General features: G+C 35.4%; 1 protein-coding gene across 1 annotated transcript in view; it reads left to right on the top strand.

Annotated features, from left to right (window-relative positions):
* Dgkb (diacylglycerol kinase beta) overlaps nucleotides 1-22417 on the top strand; it is a 750451-nt gene that overhangs the window by 296544 nt on the left and 431490 nt on the right. Inside the window, exon 13 of the mRNA XM_052185925.1 lies at nucleotides 18257-18289. Within this exon, the coding sequence (XP_052041885.1) occupies nucleotides 18257-18289 (33 nt within the window). The remainder of the gene's footprint in view (nucleotides 1-18256; nucleotides 18290-22417) is intronic.

Here is a 22417-nt window from a genome sequence, read left to right as displayed (position 1 = left end):
TAACAATGTCTATACCTATGAAATGGACCAAATTTCATGACATTGTCCTGGCTAGCTTTATAATTAACTACAATGTTCTGGTTAGATTAACTTTGCTATGTTCTAAGGAACTCATCTGTTTGCTGTTGTCACACACATACACATACACACATAGAGTATGCCATTTTTTAAGAAAAAGGTCATTATGTCTACTTTTATTTGTTTCTACATAAAATAATCGATTCTGATTTTGTGTTTATTTTTAATAGGACTATAACAATATTTCTATAAGTTTGTACGATAGTTTCTACTTGAAATTTAATTGTACACAGAGCCAGTTATAACTCTTTTTAAGGAAACAAATTTGTGCCATAGTAAGTTTAGCCCAGTTTATAGAAAAGCCAAAACACAGTGCCAATAAAATATAATTTGGAAGTTTGATAAAGATAAAAATCAAATGGAAATCAAAAATATGCACCCATACATAAACATCTCAAAAGGGGATTTAAAGCCATAACAAGATAAAAATCTTAAAGAAAATGCAAATGAAATTAAAAAATTCACATATGCCTGTGATTCACAAATAAGGATGTGAGATTATCTACTAATGAATGGTTTAGGCTCTTCTACAAGTAATTTCCCACAATAGTCAAGGCAGGACATATAAAAATACAGTGCATTGCAAAAAGTAAGTAAATTCATACCAAAGTTATGTTCAAAATAAATTTTATGTCACTGAATATTATAAATTTGGCAGAGCTATTTTTTCCACCTGTAGATTTTAGTACATTTACAAGGAACTGAAAGATCCAAGCTTGATAGTGTTTATCTAGGAAAACGCTTTGGAGTTTTATTTGCATATAAACTACGAGATCAATATATGGCAGTGGGAGGTATTGCCCCTGTATCCCAGCAACTCTCAGTGCAATGTGGAAACCTAGTTTCATTTTGTGCTGCATTTTTATGATGATAGTTAATAGTATGTAGGGTGATGGCTTATGGGTAAAGCTCACTTTAAGCTCACTTTAATATTGCCAAAAATAGTAATAATTCTGCAACTATAGAACAAGGAAGTAGTATATTCCATAAATGCTAGATAAATTGCATGCCTGAACATTCATTGCATATAATGAAGGAAATAGCTATTGCAATTGTTTTTTATTGGTAAAGAACAACAAACCAAACAGCTACTCCAAATTGGCACCACTGAAGCATATGACTAGAGGGATGAAGGATAAGGAAGGAAAATAGGAGAAAGAAGATAAGCCAAATACACCAGCACCAGTGTAGCGCAGAGTAAAGACCCAAGCAACTGATCCTTCTCCTATGCATAGGAGGATTAAAAAAGTGTCTTGGCAGAACAAGGAGCCACTCCTCTGTTCTTCTTGTACCTCATTTGATGTGTGGATTATGTTTTGGGTATTCCAGTTTTCTAGGTTAATATCCACTTATTAGTGAGTGCATACCATGATTGGTCTTTTGTTCTGGAAAGACTCAGTGTAGCAGTATAGGGCAAAACCAGAACAAGGAAGTGGAAAGGGGTGGGTGGGAGAACAGGGGGAGGGAAGAGGGCTTATGGGACTTTCAGGGAGTGGGGGGCCAGAAAAGGGGAAATCATTTGAAATGTAAATAAAAAATATATCAAATAAAGAAAAGAATATATCTAGTAAAAATGGGTTATTTACTTTGAAAAAAAAAGGAAGTGTCTTGGATTCCTGGAGGACACAATGCTTTCAATACCAAACAACCAGACCCCTCAGAGCTCCCAGGGACTAAGCAATCAACCAAGGAGTACACATGGCTCCCAAAATATGTAGCAGAGCATGGCCTTGCCAGGTATTAATGGGAGGAGAAATCCTTGGTGCTATGAAGGCTCAATAGATGCCCCAGTGTACAGAATTGAGGGTAGAAAGTGGGGGTGGGTAGGTGGGTGGAGGAAAACTTTCACAGAAGCAGGGGGAGGGAGGATTGGATAGGGGGTTTCTGGGAAGGGTTGGGGGAAACCGGAAAGGGGATAACATTTGAAATGTAAATAAAGAAAATATCCAATAAAAGAAAAAAAAGAAACAAAACTAACAAGAATTTTTAATTTAGGTGTATTGAGAAAAATCAACCTGAATGAAAAGCATCTGTGTTTTCTGTTTGATTGATTTCTTTCATGAAACTTCTGTATAACTCTTTTTGCCTCATAAAATTATTCCAAGTTTTCCTGGAAAGGAAAATGTATTCAGGCACATAACATTGGAAAGAATAATGAGGAAAACCTGTTCTAAGATCATGTAGCAATATTTCTGTCTTGTTAAAGGTGCCTTGATTAAATAATGTTACATGGCACTAGATATTAGGGACTGGTGGAAAGTCTCAAGACACATGGAATCACATGTAATAAAGAAATTAATGATATAATCTCATGTCACACTTGTTAGAACATCATGCTGTGTTGAGATTGTTGTATGATTACATGAAGTACTTGAAAGAAAGTTAAATTTCAATCCTCAAATAATCCACATGAATTAAATATTAATTTCTTGATGAGATCACTATTAAAAGCTTTTTTTCCCTAAAAGGAGAATGTTAAAATGTTGGACAACGGGTAAAAGAAAAATGGTTATAATGATAAATATTAAATTTTTAAATCAAAAACTTATTATGGTATACCATAACAAAAAGCCATCTTTTATAAATTCATACAATTTCTAAAATTGTCCATTGGTATCTAATATGTATCAAAATACTGTTGTATTAAACACTGACAAGGCAAATTTGCCACAAACCATGTCATAAAGGTGTCCAGGAATGTCAACTTCTCTGTTATGCATGTCACCTTCCTAGGATGATTTTGATGGGCAGGACAGACATCAGATCTAATGACATTATAGATAATGCTTTGTGTCACTGTCACCTCCTAAGTTTAAAATGTTGAATGCAACCCAAACTAGACTTTCTGAAAGCCATTAGATGTGTAAGGGTATGTCTTGCAAATGTAATCTGTGGATTTAATGTTTCTCACTGAGAGGGACGATTATAAAAGACCTATGAGCATGCCTCATGCACATGTTCTCATATTTATATCAGTTTTTCAGGTTCATTTTTCCTTCAAATATAAGGACAAATGAATTTATCTGTAAGTCATTTCACAGACTTCTCTTTCATATTTCATATTCTTCACTCATATTTTCACTATGTCAACCTGTGTTTCTATTTGTCCACGAATTGCAATAATTCTGTTGAAGCCTCTAGGCCCTCTCCTTGCTGTCAAATATTGATGTTAAGACCTGTCACTTAAAGATACCCCCACCACCTACACACACACCACACACACACACACACACACACACACACACTCTCACACTCTTTCCTTGTTAGTTGGCTTTTTGTTTGTTTAGCTTGGTTTTTCAACTTGACAAAAGCTAGTATTTGGGAAGAGGGACCTCAAATGAGCTGCCCCCACCAGTTTGACCTGTGGAGTATTTTCTTATTAGGTATTGGTATGTGAGAGACCAGTCCACATAGGTGGTTCTTTGTTGTATAAGAAAGCAGACTTAGCAAGTCCTGAGAGGCAAGGCATCAAACAGCTCTCTTCTGTGACTTCCTCTTCAGTTCCTGACTCCAAATTTAGGCCTTGAGTTCCTTCTCTGGATTCCCTAAGTAAATGAATGTTCCCATGAGAGTTGTAAGCTGAAATAATAAACCTTTTCCCCCAAGGTTGCTTTGATCAAGGTTTATTACATCAAGGCAGCAAGACACTCTCTCAAGGGTCATGGTATCTCTAGTTTCATTTGAAAAATCTACACAAATCCAGAAGGAATGTCACTCTTGAACACTGAAACACTCTCCTCTTTTCTATATAGTATGCTTGCTCTATACAATCCATAAATGTTTTTCATTGTTTCCTCTAATTACTGTTTTGTCTACACCCATGTATGTTACTGTGCATATGGGCCTCCCTTTTGTCTTTTATTATTTATTTACATTTCAAATGTTGTTCCTGGTGACCCTCCATAAGCACCCCACCCAGTTCCCTTACCCTTTGCCTCTTAAGAGGGTGATCCCTACACCCACCCACCAAGACCGATGTACCATTGGACTGAGCCTGAGGTCCCCTATGGAAGAGTTAGGGGCAGGATTGGAGAAGCTGAAGGGGACTGCAACCCCATAGAACAACAGTGTCAACTAGCTGGACTCCTCAGAGATCTGAGGCTAAGCTACCATGATAGAACAAAAATGGGCTGGCCCGTAGTTCCTGCTCCATATGCAGCAGAGGTCTTCCTATTCTGGCTTCTGTAGGAGAGAATGTGCTTGGTCCTGTGGAGGGTTCATGCTCTTTTTCATTCTAGTACAACCTGCCTTCTGGAAGAATCATTTCCCGTGAACACAGTTTCTTCAAAAAGCAGGCCTTGGAATACTCTGTAGCCTCCATGCTGTGTGTGGGTGCTTCCTGGAGGAAGCCACTGGGGTACCAACAGACAATTAGAAATCCCTTTCTGATCCTCTATGGTGTTTGACATAATTGGAAATGTTCTTCATCCATGCTCTGTATGGTCCATCTACCCTATTTCTTTAATTTTGATTTTTATTATCTAAGCATGCTATGAGAAAATATGGATGCATATGTATTTCATTATTGAAATACTAAAACAAAACACACCCAAAACAACAACAACAACAACAACAATGACAACAACAACAAACCAAAAACCTTTCATATTAGAAAAGAACACAACTATGTGAAAGAATCCATTCTTTGGTCTATGGAGTTATCGCATTATTCATTTCCCACAAGATATATGTAATCGTTGTGAATAATACTATGTTAGAATATAAGGAAGACATGGATTTATAACACACATATACATACACACCTGTATAATATTATGGAATAAATACTCTGGAAAATTAAATGATTATTTGCCAACTGATTAGAGTGTACTCCTAAAGAGCATTTGGAAAATAACAATTTAACTTAGTGTTGATTGAAAATTTCCACTGTAAAGCAATATAGGCATGTTTTTTATAATGAATGTCAAATTCTAATCACAGAACTAAGGTTTATAAAAATATATTTCTAAATCAATTTATAAGATATAATTTTCTAAAAACCATATATATCTAATTTGGTACACATAGATCTTTGAAATTATTTTCTGTTTATGGCATTGCGCTTTTAAAATTTAGACTATTCATATGATAGATTATTTGACACAATTTTATTGAAATGGAACATAACACATGCATTAGGGAAATATGAAATAATAGACTATAGGTAGATTAATTTCATATAAATTTATACTCTCTTGTGGAAAATATCACATGTCCCTGAGATTTCTTATGCATTTGCTATTTTTGCCATGTTTTATATAATCTGAATGTGTGGTATGATATAATATGCATCGTTTAAAAAAGAATATATTCTTAGGTGCATACATATGTTCATCTTAAAGAAAATATGGTATTAAAATAGCTTAAGCTGGGTTAAGGGGTTTGGTGTTTTATTAAAATACAAAAATAGTTGGTACTTTTATAAGTCGGAGCATTTTTGATCATTATTTCATAAGCTTTAAAATATAAATATTTATTTTAATATTTTGATTTATAATATAAAGGTAAAACATAGTTGCCTAGACCCTTTGAAATTAAAATAATTTTGCATACCAAATATATTCAAGCTCATGGTAACATCATTTTGGAATTTTCAGAGAACACTGTGGTATCTAAAAGCTTAGCCAAACCTTAAATATATTTTAGGCACTATCTAATAAATGCTTTTCAAAACCAAAGATACACATTGATTTGTTTAGTCAGATATCAGAGTATGGTGCTTGTATCTCATACTACATGCCAAAGTTCCTGCTCATGCTAAATGGATTTGAACACAATTTGTGCATGCAGATCTCAAGTGGTAGTCTCTTAATAGATGCCAGCCACTCTTTATTGCTGCCCTCTTTTATTTCAGTAACATTTTAATTAATTCACACTGATTGAATAAATGTACATTGAGACTTATTTCCTAATGAGGCCGCATTTAGAGGAAAGGTTCTGCATCATCCTGATATCCTGTGGGTAATTATATTCTAATTATATGGTCAGGGGAAAAGAGGCTATAACTCAGTACTGATATTGTTCGCTGGGCCCAATTAATTACAAGCACATAATGAAAGTTCATGATAAGGTTGACTGGCAGTCAGTGTAAATTTTGACTCAATTGAATTGTACCTAAAGTGAGTACAGTGCTGGACTTTAACCTGGTTAGAGAGTGCTTTGGCATGAGATCTGTGGGTATTCAGATGGACAAAAGATCAGAATATATTCTATCACACACTCTGTCTTCAATCGTTTTTTTTTTCAAAGGATGATGAAAGGAAATCTAAGCTCTGACTGTAAATATTATCATCAATACTCTCTCATTGCCCGTGCTGATCCTGGAAAGCAAGAGTACACTGAAGACATGATGAGAGAATTGTTCTAGAATTGGCTTATGTTTTATAAAGAGGAGCTTGTAACAGCATCAAAGACAGCATTATACACGTGTTATGGATATGCAATGTATAGGTATCAATCTGGGCCATTAGCTTTTGAAAGTGGATTCTCCTCTCTCTCCTGCTCAAACATCTTTTTCTTTCTCTCTCATTAGACTCAAGTGATACAGATGTAGATATTTTCCTCAAACATAAATCTTATATGCTTACCTATGGGAGAAAGAGTGAAATAATTACAGCAAAACCTGTGTGTCTATTCATGTTGTGTGTGCAGGTGCATATGCATTTTTGAGACATTTATTTCAAAAGTTCATTAAGATATTTAAATATTTATATGGAGAGGATAGTACAATAAAAGATATTGAGATCAAAATAAAATTCAATAAATGTAAATATATAAAAATTGTATTTAATTTTTAAAATTAATTTATTTTTTATACTCTATATTTTATCCCTCAACCCTGCCGACCCTCATCTCATACCTCCTTCCTACTCCTCTGTCTCCATGTGGAAGATCTCCTCACCCACCTGACCTATAAACGTCCTGGGGCCTCCAGTCTCTTGAGGGTTAGGTACATCATCTCGGAATGAACACAGACCTGGCAGTCCTCTATTGTATATGTGTTGGGGGCCTTATATATATATGTTGCCTGTTTGTTGGTACAGTGTTTGAGAGATCTCAGGGGACCAGAATAATTACGATTGCTGAACCTTCTACAGGATTGCCCTCCTCCTCAGCTTCTTTCAGCCTTCCCTAGTTAAACAACAGGGGTCAGCTGCTTCTGTCTATTGTTTGGTTGCAAATATCTGCATCTGACTCTTTTAGCTGAATGTTGGGTCTTCCATAATTCGTTCATGCTAGGTCCCTTTTTGTAAGCACTCCATAGTGTCAGTAATAGTGTCAGGCCTTAAGACCCTTGAGCTGGATCCCACTTTGAGCCTGTCACTGGACCTTCTTTTCCCCAAGCTCCTCTGCACTTCCATCCCTATAATTCATTCAGAGATGCACAATTATCTGTCAGAGTTGTGACTCTGGGATGGCCCCCTCTCCCTCATTTGATGCCCTGTCTTCCTGTTTGAGGTGGACTCTATAAGTTTCCTCGTCCTACTGTCTGGCATTTCATCTACAGTCCCTCCCTTTGAGACCTGAGAGTCTCTAACCTTCCAGGTCTAAAACCGGTTACACTGAATCTATAGAAGAGATAGTGGGAAAGAGTCAAAAATTCTATTTAATTTTTAAAAGACGAGACTGTATCATTTCTCCATTTCCTTTCTTCTTTTCAAACCCTCTTTAATATCCCCCTTGCTCTTCTTCAAATTCATGGCTTTTCTTTGTTATTGTGTGCATATATGTACCTGTATATCCAGATATGTTCCTAAATACAACCTGCACACTTCATATAATGATACTTCTTTCCCGCTCATTTCATATCATATTGCTTTTATATTTGCTTTCAAGGAAAAAATATTTTAAGTCAAGGTCTTCCACTTGCCAGAAGATTGCCAAGTTTGGTAGACTGCTTGCATGGTTAACCATAGAGATCTATCTGCCTGTCTCTACTTCCCTGAAGCTCAAATTAAAATCACATGTCATTGTGCCAGACATTTGATGTGGGTTCAGGGGATGGAGTTTAGTTTCATAATTTGTATTTACCAAGTATTTTACTAACTTATCTCCCCAGCACAAGTGAAATAATTTTGCCGTTAACTTTCTGTAAACACACGCTTGTAAATTTAACTTTGGCAAAATTTAAAATAGAAGTGATTAGGCAAGAGATTGAGTCTTCCCAAGTGGATAGGAAATGAGAGGAGGGGGAGAAGGAGGAGGAGGAATTGGAGTTTGAGGAGGAGGAGGATGATAAGCAGGAGGAGGAGGGGGAAAAGGAGCAGGAGAGGGAAGAGGAGAAAGAGAAGGAGAAGAAGGAGGAAGAGGAGGAAGAGGGGGAAGAGGAAGAGGTAAGGTAGATATAATAAGAATTTAGTGTATGAGAAATTTTTTCAAAAGAGTCCTCTGCTATATATGGCTCCTAAAGTTTTTATTTTTGACAATTAGAATAAATTATATATAACAATAACATTATTTATGGGGAAATATAGTTTACAGTCCTTTGAACTGACACAAAGCACTGAGCTACACTTTACTAAAGGGCAGCAGTAATGATAGAACCATATTGTACCAAATTCTGTATTATTGATCATGTGTCCAAGTCTGCACATATGAAATTCTACAACATATAAAGCTGACATTATGAAATTGAACTATGAAAAGACAGTTCTTGAATAACAAAATGTATTTAGTTTCCATACCTTGGGTATGCTGCAATATTTATTCTCATGTGTGAGAGTAAACAAGCTTCAGCCCTCTAGCTAAGACTATATCCCTCTTTATAATCATTTCCCCTTATTCTGATATTCTCTCCCCTTTAATGTTTATTTTTCTCTTATTGAAAATACTCTTTAGCTTTTATCTTTTAATACTGGAGATATATCCTTATATACAGAAGATAGGGAGCAGTTTAAAATACTTTACTGGTGTACTTTCAGAGTACTTCAGAGTAAAAGGTCTCTTGAATGAATCCATATTGACCTTTAACAGTCTTCTGATTTCTTTATTTTTTTCTGCATATTATAAATTCTTCATTAACATTTAAAGATAAAAATGGAAAGTAATTTATAAAAATAATTCTGTCTGTCTCTCTGTGTGACTCTGTCTCTGCCTTTCTCTCTTTTTCATGCATAAGTGTTTTAATGAGTGTGATGTATTGAGAATCAAACCTAGACTTCGGTATACTAGACAATTTCATGACAACCTATCCTCATCTACAACTGCCAACAAGGACAACAAAACAACAACAAATCTTTTCTGTAATCTGAATAATGAGAGCATTGGGTAGCAAACAAGTTTCTGTGTCTAACTCTAATTTTGAATCCTAAATATTTAATTAATAAGATAGTTCTTCCTAATCTTAAAAAATGGATTAGTTTGATTCAATGGAAAAGTTAGATGGGATTTTAAAGGTAAAAGCAATATTCTATAAATATTAACTTTCATATGTAAGTGAAAGGCTGAAGTTTGTTAATTTCACATTAGTCTTCAAATAACAGATGACTCCTGTAATGTGAGTACTCTGTGCCAATAATATTTTAACTAACTAAAACTTTCAATAATCTCCACCAAAGATTTTTCTTTGTGCTGTGACAATCTGTATTAAATTGTCAACTTAAAATGATTACATATTAGAAAATACAAAGGCAAAAAAATATCCTAATGCATACTTAAGAGTAATAGGATTTAAACATTTTTTCGATATTAAAGTGAACTTAATAAGTACCCTGAAGGCAAATGCATCTTTTAAACTAATTATCTTCTCTGTGTATTCTATTTAATATTAAAAAGATACTGATTAAATAAAATCAATCTCATTCTTCTGTAGTCACATCTCTCATTGATTAAATAAAAATATACAGGCCCTGTATTAATTCTAATTAAAAATATATTACACTGAGAATTATATACTCTAGATAATTTTCAAAACTAAGACATTTATTCATTTTATCCTCAATATTTAAAAATGTGTACAGAAGAGTGAAAAAGCAGTAATATGATATCTGAATTTGTATCCTGAGAAGGAGCAATTGTCTTTTTATGATAAAGCCTTAGCGTAACTCAAGATGAAACCTGCAAACAGATTAATTTAATACTCACCCTGCACCTACACATTCTGATTTTAGGAAGCTCACAGATGGAACATCTCCACCATTTTCATTTCAGGAGGCAGGACACTATCTGGAAAAGTTCTCAGATGTGGTACCATTATTAGGTAGGCCTTCAATTTCGCTTGCTTCTCTTTCTCACCTTTAGTTACTATATTTCAGCCTCCTCCCTTACCTTTTCCATCTCCATGCCTCTCTGCCCAAACTACCTGCTCTAAATTCGTGGTAGTAGCTCGCTAGTAGTAGTAGCAATCTCTCCTGATTGAAGGAAGAGGAGTGCATATATTACTGTCTATAAACCACTAATTCAAGGCAAGTGGTTACAAAGTGACAGATTTTTAGGTCATTCTACAATAATAGTTACTGCTTGTTTTTATACTAGAGCTATTGTTATTTTTGCCAATGTACTATATAATTTTGGCTTCTGATATCAGATCTTAGAACTTCATTTTTTTATTACCCTCTGATCCTTGTGGGTTCTCACATTGAGATTCTTATAAGGTTAACTGCATACTTGTGTCTTAACTATCAAACATTAGCATTATATGAGCACAATGGAAAAAGTGCAGTATCTGATTATCTCCACCTCTTCTGATTGTTCATGGTAACCAGCTCCTTGGGTATCATTCATTATGATCCTCACCTCCAGTTCTCTCTGCTTTTCCCCTCCATCAGCTTACTAAGTTATATTTTCTCATTCTTGTGACTAGAAATCTAAGTCACCAAGAAAACAATGTCATTATTTCTGTCCCATCTATATACATCCAGGCATTTTCTCCAAATATTCATTGCTTTTACCAGAAAGAAGTATACATTTTATTTTAATTTCATTAAGGAAATATTCTAATACATTTAAATATATATAATGGAAAAGTAGGCCATTGTTATTATCTCCCAAGTATATAATGTTTATCAAACACATTGCTGCAAAGTCTAGGAAATATCAAACTTATATGCAATAATTGCTATTATTTTGTCATGTATTTATAAGTATTATATGCAGACCTGTATATATTCATATAAATACATTTGTATAATGCATTTATACTTTTAAGTACCACTCATGATACCCAATGAACATGCACCTTCTACTATTAAGCATAATATTATACATAATAAAATTACTATTCTGGCTCCTAAGAAAATGAATGGCAATTCCATATTATTACTTGTTATCCTGCCCTGCATTTAAATATCTGTGATTATCTGAAACATACCTTTTATTTCTTTTGTTTGCTTATTTACCTCTTAGGGAAACACGTTTCTAGTTTAGACATGTACATGGTATTCAGTGATTGTACTGAACCACTTATAGATCCTCCATCATTTATTGAGCATTCTGATTAATTGCTTCCTCATAGTATACAAAGGAGGATGTGTTTTTCTAACTTGAAAACCTTCTAAGATTCTTGCTGTCCATGATGTTTGAGAAAGGTCACCTTTTGCTTGCTTAAGAGTCTCAGAGTTCCCTAATTCATGACAAAAGACTGGGTAAAGATCAATAGGAGAGCGATTAATAAAGTGGTGACAGACAGTTTTGAACAGGCTTTTGTAGAAATGAGGACAATTTGTCCATCTGCCATTGGCTTACTTGTTCCATATACTGAGTAGATTAGAAACTAAGATTATTATTAAAATCAAGAACTTTTCAGTGAAGACTCTACCCAGCCTCTTGACATTCTATTATAATACCAAGTACTTCTATAGATTTATCCTGTCAATGAGATATTTGTCCAAAGTTCCTTTTTTACAATTTAATAAATCTTTTATTTCAAACCCATCATACAGCAATATTCAATGCTCATGTTATGGAAGGGTCTTCTAAAATGAATTGTAGTTCAGGAAATCTTGATTTCTTCTAGAACTCCTTTAGATACACTTAAAGCTGCATTAGATTCCTATTACTTCCCACTATGCTGCTCAGCTTTTAGGGTGTCTTGCCTATCACAGATATAGGTATACATTTATTAGTTATCTGTCTGTCTGTCTTCTGTCAGTCTGTCTATATTTCTAGCTGTCTATCATTTCCCTCTTGCTTTCTAGAGTTCTAGTGGTTAAAACCATAAAACAGAATTTTTTGTGTGTTCATTTTAATACTCTGGATCTTCCTTCACCTGGCTTAGATATTGGATATAAGATAAAACATAATTGTACAAAAATACATAGGAAATCCAAGTTTTAAAACCAATTATTCATCCTCAGTTGGAAGTGTTATCCAGATAATCTACTATACTTATAAATTTGTGTTTTAAATACTAAGTTCAAGAGCAGCCAGGATTTCATGTTTTTCAAATTTATTAATCTTCTTTTTGCTTTGTATACACTGGCACATGGCGCACACACACACACACACTCACACTTCTCAGGTGACTCACAAAGTCATAGCAGTTGTAGATAATAGAAGATACATTGTCTTGAATGCTTCTATTTATACTACTCCTTTAAAATTACTCTCAAACGCAAGATAGTAACCTTTCATCAAACCCAAAAGAAGATAAGCAATCAAATTTAAAAAATAACATCAAAATGATAGGAAGTAACAATCACTATTCCTTAATATCTCTTAACATCAATGGACTTAATGCCCCAATAAAAAGACACAGACTAACTGAATGGATACGTAAACAGGACCCTATATTTTGCTGCTTACAGGAAACACACCTCAGGGTCAAAGACAAACACTACCTTAGAGTATAAGACTGGAAGACAATTTTACAAGCAAATGGTCTCAGGAAACAAGCTAGAGTAGCCATTTTAATATCAGATAAAATTGACTTTCAACCCAAAGTCATCAAAAGAGTCTCTGAGGGACACTTTTGCTGGTCAAAGGAAAAATACAACAAGAAGAACTCTCAATCCTGAACATCTATGCTCCAAATGCAAGGGCACCCTCTTTTGTAAAAAAAACTTTATTAAAACTCAAAGCATACATTGCACCTAACACAATAATTGTAGGTGACTTCAACACTGCACTTTCCTCAATGGACCGATCAGGAAAACAGAAACTAAACAGGGACACAATGAAACTAATTGAAGCTTTGGACCAATTAGATTTAACAGATATATATAGAACATTCTATCCTAAAAGAAAAGAATAAACCTTTTTCTCAGCACCTCATGGCACCTTCTCCAAAATCGACCATATAATTGGTCACAAGACAGACTTCAACAAATATAAGAATATCGAACTCATCCCATGCCTACTATCAGATCACTATGGAGTAAAACTGGTCTTCAATAGCAACAAAAACAACAGAAAACCCACATACACGTGGAAACTGAACAATACCTTGGTCAAGGAAGAAATAAAGAAAGAAATTAAAGACTTTTTAGAATACAATGAAAATGAAAACACAACATACCCAAATTTATGGGACACAAAGAAAGCAGTGCTAAGAGGAAAACTCATAGCCCTGAGTGCCTCCAAAAAGAAAATGGAGAGAGCATACATTACCAGCTTAATGACACACCTGAAAGCCCTGGAACAAAAAGAAGCTATTTCACCCAGGAGGAGTAGAAGGCAGGAAATCATCAAACTCAGGGCCGAAATCAATCAAGTAGAAAGAAAGAGAAGCATACAAAAATCAACAAAACCAGGAGCTGGTTGTCTGAGAAAATCAACAAGATAGATAAACCCTTAGCCAGACTGACCAAAGGGCACAGAGAAAGTATCCAAATTAACAAACTTAGAAATGAAAAGGGAGATATAACAACGGAAACTGAGGAAATCCAAAAAATCATCAGATCCTACTACAAGAGCCTGTACTCAACACAACTGGAGAATCTGGAGGAAATGGACAATTTCCTTGACAGATACCAAATACCAAAATTAAATCAGGACCAACTAGACCATCTAAACAGTCCCATAATGCCTAAAGAAATAGAAGGAGTCATAGAAAGTCTTCCAACCAAAAAAAGCACAGGACCAGATGGTTTCAGTGCAGAATTCTATCAGACATTCAAAGAAGAGTTAACACCAATACTCTTCAAATTATTCCACAAAATAGAAACTGAAGGAACACTACCCAATTCCTTCTATGAAGCCACAATTACACCGATACCAAAGCCACACAAAGATCCAACAAAGAAAGAGAACTTCAGACCAATTTCCCTTATGAACATCGATGCAAAAATACTCAATAAAATTCTTGCCAACCGAATCCAAGAACACATCAAAACGATCATCCACCATGATCAAGTAGGCTTTATCCTGGGAATGCAGGGTTGGTTCAATATACGGAAATCCATCAATGCAATCCACTACATAAACAAACTCAAAGAAAAAAACCACATAGTCATTTCATTGGATGCTGAAAAAGCATTTGACAAAATTCAGCATCCTTTCATGCTTAAAGTCTTGGAGAGAACAGGAATTCAAGGCCCATATCTAAACATAGTAAAAGCAATATACAGCAAACTGGTAGCCAGCATCAAACTAAATGGAGAGAAACTTGAAGCAATCCCACTGAAATCAGGGACCAGACAAGGCTGCCCCCTTTCTCCTTATCTTTTCAATATTGTACTTGAGGTACTAGCTCGGGCGATTCGACAACATAAGGAGGTCAAAGGGATACAAATTGGAAAGGAAGAAGTCAAACTATCATTATTTGCAGACGACATGATAGTCTACCTAAGTGACCCAAAAAACTCCACTAGAGAGCTCCTACAGCTGATAAACAACTTCAGCAAAGTGGCAGGTTATAAAATCAACACAAGCAAATCAGTGTTCTTTCTATACTCAAAGGATAAACAGGCTGAGAAAAAAATTAGGGAAATGACCCCCTTCACAATAGCCACAAAGAGTATAAAGTAACTTGGGGTGACCCTTACCAAACATGTGAAAGATCTGTATGACAAGAACTTCAAGACTCTGAAGAAGGAAATGGAAGAAGACCTCAAAAAATGGGAAAACCTCCCATGCTCATTGATCGGTAGAATCAATATAGTTAAAATGGCCATTTTGCCAAAGGCAATATACAGATTCAATGCAATACCCATCAAAATCCCAACTCAGTTCTTCACAGAGTTAGAAAGAGCAATTATCAAATTCATCTGGAACAACAAAAAACCCAGGATAGCTAAAACTATTATCAGCAACAAAAGAAAATCTGGGGGAATCAGTATCCCTGACCTCAAGCAATACTACAGAGCAATAGTGTTAAAAACTGCATGGTATTGGTACAGTGACAGGCAGGAGGATCAATTGAAGAGGAGTGAAGATCCAGAAATGAACCCACACACCTATGGCCACTTGATCCTTGACAAAGAGGCTGAAAACATCCAATGGAAAAAAGATAGCCTTTTCAACAAATGGTACTGGTTCAACTGGAGGTCAGCATGCAGAAGAATGCAAATTGATCCATCCTTGTCTCCTTGTACTAAGCTCAAATCCAAATGGATCAAGGACCTCCACATAAAGCCAGACACTCTGAAGCTAATAGAAAAGAAACTGGGGAAGAACCTTGAGGACACTGGTACAGGGAGAAAGTTTCTGAACAGAACACCAATAGTGTATGCTCTAAGAGCAAGAATTGACAAATGGGACCTCATAAAACTACAAAGTTTCTGTAAGGCAAAGGACACCATCAAGAGGACAAATCGGCAACCAACAAATTGGGAAAAGATCTTCACCAATCCTACATCAGATAGAGGGCTAATATCCAATATATATAAAGAACTCAAGAAGTTAGACTCCAGAAAACCGAACAACCCTATTAAAAATGGGGTACAGAGTTAAACAAAGAATTCTCACCTGAAGAACTTCGGATGGTGGAGAAGCATCTTAAAAAATGCTCAACTTCATTAGTTATTAGGGAAATGCAAATCAAAACAACCCTGAGATTTCATCTTACACCAGTCAGAACGGCTAAGTTTAAAAATTCAGGAGACAGCAGGTGTTGGAGAGGGTGTGGAGAAAGAGGAACACTCCTCCACTGCTGGTGGGGTTGCAAATTGGTACAACCACTCTGGAAATCAGTCTGGTGGTTCCTCCAAAAACTGGGCACCTGACTTCCAGAAGATCCTGCTATACCACTCCTGGGCATATACCCAGAGAATTCCCCACCATGTAATAAGAATACATGCTCTACTATGTTCATAGCAGCCCTATTTATAATTGTCAGATGCTGGAAAGAACCCAGGTATCCCTCAACAGAAGAGTGGATGCAAAAAATGTGGTATATCTACACAATGGAGTACTATTCAGCCATTAGAAACAATGAATTCATGAAATTCTTAGGCAAATGGATGGAGCTAGAGAACATCATACTAAGTGAGGTAACCTAGACTCAAAAGGTGAATCACAGTATGCACTCACTAATAAGTGGATATTAACCTAGAAAACTGGAATACCCAAAACATAATCCACACATCAAATGAGGTACAAGAAGAAAGGAGGAGTGGCCCCTGGTTCTGGAAAGACTCAGTGAAGCAGTATTCGGCAAAACCAGAATGGGGAAGTGGGAAGGGGTGGGTGGGAGTACAGGGGAAGAGAAGGGGGCTTACGGGACTTTCGGGGAGTAGGGTCTAGAAAAGGGGAAATCATTTGAAATGTAAATAAATTATATCGAATAAAAAAAATTTAAAAAAATTTCTCTCACACTTGATTTGCCAGGGTGTTGAGTATACTCAGCAGGGGACCTCCTTCTACCCTCTCAGAAGAGAGGAGAATGTGGGGAGGGGAGGAAGGATTGTGGGAGGTGGTAACCAAGAGGGGAGACTGCTTTCAGTATGTAAAGTAAATAAAAACTAAATAAAAAAAACTGCTCCCAAATAAAACAGTCTTACATATTTAATTTTACATAAATTGTGTAGATTGAATAATAGTAATGAGATACTATTACCTTACTTGTTTTCAGATTATGGATATATAGCTGTGGGCTTTTCCAACCAGGCCCACAAAGAGAATAAGAACGAAGATATATCTAGATCGAAGGGGTGTTAGGGAGACATTGGGAAGAGTTGAGGTGTGAAAACTATAATACAGATATATTATATAAAAATGTACTTCAACAAAAAGATTCTTAATTTTTAAGCTACTGACTATATACTCCATACTTCTCCTGCCTCTGAAAGCCACATTCTATAGGAAGAGATGAGAGCATGTGGGGAAATGGAATACTGGAATAAGTAAGGGGAAAGGAGTAAAGTTAAGGAGATTACTGTGTGAATAACAATGCTAGCCATGAATGAGTTTTTTTTATATAAACAAAGGAATATTTGGAGGTTTCTTGTCTCATAACATTGTATTGGAACTACTTCTTCTCCTTCTCCTTCTCCTTTTCTTCTTCTTCTTTTCTTCTCCTCCTCCTCCTCTTTCTCCTCCTCCTCCTCCACCTTTTCTTCTTTTCCCCATCTTCTTCTTGACTTTTTATTTTATTTCTATTTTTATAACCTACAGGTCCTTTGTGTATTATGGCTTCTGGTTTTATGTTTTAATAAATAATCTTTTAAAAATAAGATTCCTGAGTGGGAAATGAGTAGGTCATCTTTGTTCCTTTTTATGGGCTGTTTTCCTTCTGTTTGTATGCTATGTCCTGTTCTGATGTGTTTATTTTTGTTTCATTTTGTTTTATTATTATTTCTCAGAAACCTGTTAGCTCCTAAGGAGAATAAGAAAGAAGATATATCTGGATAGGAGGGGTGTTAGGGAGACACTGGGAAGAGTTGAGGAGTGAAAACTATAATACAGATATATTGTATAAAAATGTACTTCAACAAAAAATTCTTAATTTTTAAGCTACTGACTACGTAGAGATGAATAAAATTATCATTGTAAAACAAAAGTATAATGCATAAAGGAAATGGGAATTTGTGTTCCTAATGGGGGTGGTGGTCAGTGTAGGCTGCTTGGCTGAAGTTATGGTAAGCTGCAAATCGTTTCTCAGTATTACATATTCTGATTTGAGCATGCGTTGTTTGATAGAAAGATGCCCTTTTACTTAATGCAGGGAAAGAAAAGGTATATGAAAAGTCTATAGTTGCAATGCATGTATCTCACAGACACATGGTGTTATGGTAACAGGCATTGGTATTTTAGTGTTAGCTTTGTTTTTTCTGCTTTTTCATAAAGTTCTCTTTTTCAGCAGACTATGCCCACTGCAGGAGCCTCAGTTCCTGAGGTATGTATAAAAATTTGTTATAATTGTTACATCTGAAAGTCAGGACCATCTTATTTTTATGTAAGAGATAGTTAAATGATTCCAAATCGTACATGGCATTATCATTTAAAATAAATACAATAATGTTAATTTTATTGCCAACATTTTGATATTGAAAGTAAAATTCTTTGCATTTTCAGTGATAGAATAGCTTTAAAGAATTTTTCATTTATATGTGTCAAAAATTAAGAATAGCAGAAATTATGTATCACAAAATATGTAGAGAAAAAATGAATAGTTTGTGAAGTATGGCTGCTAGGCATTTTATTCTCAGTAACACTCTCTATGAAATTCTTAGTAACCATGTAAAATAAATAGCAAAAACCCAAATTACTTCAACATTTTAAGACTATCAGCATGTCGTATTTGATAATTGCGTGCTGAGAAACTTTGGCTCACTTGAGTGAAACACCTATCATGCAATATATGGCATCATATGTAACTTCACCAGAATAGTGTCTAATCCAAGTAAATGTCTTTTGCTTACAAATAAATTCGATGGTTGACACAGCCTTTAGGTAATATCAATGAAAACTTTTTCATATTTTTTTCTTTTCATATTACATCCCAATTGCAGCCCACAGCCCCCTCTCACTCTTCTCCTCCCATTCTCACCCTTGCAGATTCCTCCCTTCATCTCTGCCTCCCCATTTCTGAGAAGTGGAAGCCCTACCCTTAGGCACCACCCCATTCTTGGATATCTAGTCCCAACAGGAATAAATATCTCCTTTCTCACTGAGTCCCAACCAGGAAGTCTAGGCAGTGAAAAGAGTTCCAACAACAAGTAACAGTGTCTGAGACAGTGCCCATTCCAGTTTCAAGGGGACCCACATGAAGGCCAAGCTGCACAACTGTAATAAATGTTGGAGGGATGGGATAGGTTCAGACCCTGCATGCTCTTTGATTGGTGGTTCAGTCTCTATGAGGCCCTTGCTCCCAGGTTAGTTGAACTTGGATTTAAGTTTTGTGCATGGTAGATATGGGTCTATTTGTATTCTTCAACCCACAGACATGCAATTAAACCAGGACCATTTGTTGAAGATACTTTCATTTTAGTATTGTATGGTTTTGGTTTCTTTATCAGATATTAAGTGTGTGAGTTTATTTCCAGGTTTTTTATTCCATTCATCACCCTGTTTCTATACTAATACCACAAAGATTTTTATCACTATTGCTCTGGAGTACAACTTGATGTCAGGAATGTTGCTACCTACAGAAGTTCTTTTATTGTAGAGGATTGTTTTAGCTAACCTAGGATTTTTGTTTTTTGTAGTGAAGAATTTCTCTTCCAAGGTTTGTAAAGAATTGTGTTGGAATTTTAATGGAAATTGCATTGAATCTGTAGATGGTCATATTTTACTATGTTAATTCTACTGATCTATGAGCTTGGGAGATGTTTACATCTTCTGATATCTTCCTCAATTTCTTCTTTCAGAGGTGACTGTTCATGTCATATAAGTCTTTTGTTTGTTTAGTTAGAGATCCAGAAAGATATATAAGATTTGTGGCTATTATAAAGGAAGTTGTTTCTCTAATTTCTTTCTCAGCCCATATATTGTTTGTGTAAAGGAGAGATACTGATTGTCTAAGTTGATTTTCTATCTAGCTACTTTGCTGTAGGTATTTATCAGTTGTAGGAGTTCTCTGATAGAATTTTGGGGTCAATTATATGTGCTATAATATCATCTGTGAATAGTGATACTTTGACTTCCCTCAATATTTATTTATTTATTTTTACTAGTTGTTCTAGCTAGAATTTCAAATACTATGTTGAACAGATTGGTAGAGAATGGGAGGCCTTGTCCTATCCCTGAGATTGCTTTAAGTTTCTTCCCAATTAATTTAATGTTGCGTTGCTGTATGGATTTTATGTTTAAGTATGCACCTTGTATCTCTCCAGTACTTTTAATATGAAGTGGTTTTGGATTTTGTAAAAGGACTTTTCAGTATATAGTGAGATGATTATGTGATATTTTTTCTTTCAGTTTCTTTCCACAGTGGATCAGGTTGATATATTTTCATATATTGAGCCATCCCTGCATCCCTTGGAAAAAGCCTACTTGATCATGGTGGTTGATTTATTTTTTATTTGTTCTTGGTTAAGTTTGTGAGTATTTTATTGACTGTCTTTTGTTTCAATGTTCATAAGGAAAATTGGTCTGAAATTCTCTTTCTTTGTTGAGACCTTGTGTGATTTAGGTATTGGCATGACTGGAAGCTTCGTAGAATGAGTTTGACAGTGTTCCTTCTGTTTCTGTCTTGTGGGATAGTTTGAGGAGTATCAGTATTAGCTACTTTTTAAAAGTCTGGTAAAATTTTGTGTTAAAATCATCTGGGCTTAGGATCTTTTTGTTTTCTTTGTTAGTTTGGTTGGTTACTTGGTTTAGGTTAGGAGACATTTAATGACTGTTTCTATTTCAGAGCAGCAATGAAAGTAAGAAAATCCTTCACACCACACTTCACTGCAGTGTACAGCCTCAGCAACAGACACATGTTGAGCTTAGTTAAAACATGTCATAAGGCTTAACTCACTTATTCAAGTTCCTGCTATTAATGAATTGTTATTTTATACCAGTATCAGTGAGTCCATTTTTATATTTATCCTGGTATAAGTCTTCCCACATTTATGGTGAAATAGTGAATTTTCAATGGGAAATACCTGTAGAATAATAAGCAACAGGCATGGATGTGGCTCTAACCCACTGTCCTTTGTCCAGAGATACGTTTATTTAAATATTTTTTTAACTTAAAGTAAGTAATGGGGGGTGGGAAGACATTTAGGTGTTTAACAGCATTTGCTCATCTTGCAGAGGACTCAGGTTTCATTCCCTTTTCCACATGGCAGCTCACAACTGTCTATATCGGTAGTTCCAGGGCATCTTAATATTCTTATCTGGCATCCTTCTCTGACCTCCACAGGTGTACAACCAGTACACGCCATATATGTAGGCAAATTACTCATATACATAAAATTAAATGAATAAACTCAAAGTAAGTTCTTAAATCAAAAATGGATATTATTAGACTCTATGTCATTCATTTTATTTGTGCTTAGCATTTATACATGAATTTAATTAAGAATTCTGGTCATCAACTAAGTTTTAATGTAGCTTCTAGTATTCTCAATAGATTTATAGGATTTGGCTGTTTGGATGTAAATTTGGCCAGTAAAATACTCAAATTACAGAGTGGGTCTCTACCAACAGCAGGTACAGCTGTGTAACTGTTACTATTTATTTATTTTTTTGGGTCTGGAAACTATTAAATTTGATAGCCCTGAAGTCTTGAAACGACTCTTTAAATACTGTGAACAAGAACATGACATGGTGGGTTAATTTCTCAGCATTTCTGGGTGATTTCTGTGACTTTGCTCCAGTCTCAGAAAGGGTGGTAATCCCTTGCATACCACTGGTGTAATGGCTGAGAAGGCAAGTTCTGGGATCCAAGTAATGGCTGCAGTTAATGGCAGAGAACATTTTCTTTTGGCTTTGTATGAAGCCAAGTGCTCTGTGGTTGTGGGTTTCTCATGCTGTGACTGCACAGAAAGGAGAAACTCCTTCACTGGAGGTAATCATCACTCACTGCTTGTAGTTGTCAGGTGATCAATAGCAGCATTGTCATGAACATCTCTTTTGAGAGAGCAGTTTTCACCAATGTACAAACACTCTGCCTCTTAGAAACAGCATGGTACAGAAAAAGCTTGTTTGTAGAGCAAGTATTTAAAGTGATGTGTGTGTGTGTGTGTGTGTGTGTGTGTGTGTGTGTGTGTGTGTGTTTCATTTATTCTGTCGTTCTGTTTTCTGTGAATGGTGCCTGGGTTTTTGCTTTGTTTATTATGATGATTATTCTCTGAGAATTCAAATACAATGCATTTCCCTGTTAAGATCTGTTGTGTGCCTCCTGAAGCCCGAGAGTCAAAAAAACACAAAAATTGAATTTTGTGTTTAAAATGACTGCATAGCAAACACAAGTGGTTGATATTTGAAAACTCTCAAATATCAATAAATGCATTTTTTTTTATTTTGTGGTTATACGTTCTATATTCTCGTGGTTTTTTAGAGTAGTTTTTTTTTCAATATTTGAGTAATT

This window comes from Apodemus sylvaticus, chromosome 6, assembly GCF_947179515.1.
Source record: "Apodemus sylvaticus chromosome 6, mApoSyl1.1, whole genome shotgun sequence".
In the NCBI taxonomy this organism is placed as follows: domain Eukaryota; kingdom Metazoa; phylum Chordata; class Mammalia; order Rodentia; family Muridae; genus Apodemus; species Apodemus sylvaticus.
The sequence above is the reverse complement of the archived record's forward strand: the minus strand, read 5'-3'. Positions and strand labels throughout refer to the sequence as shown.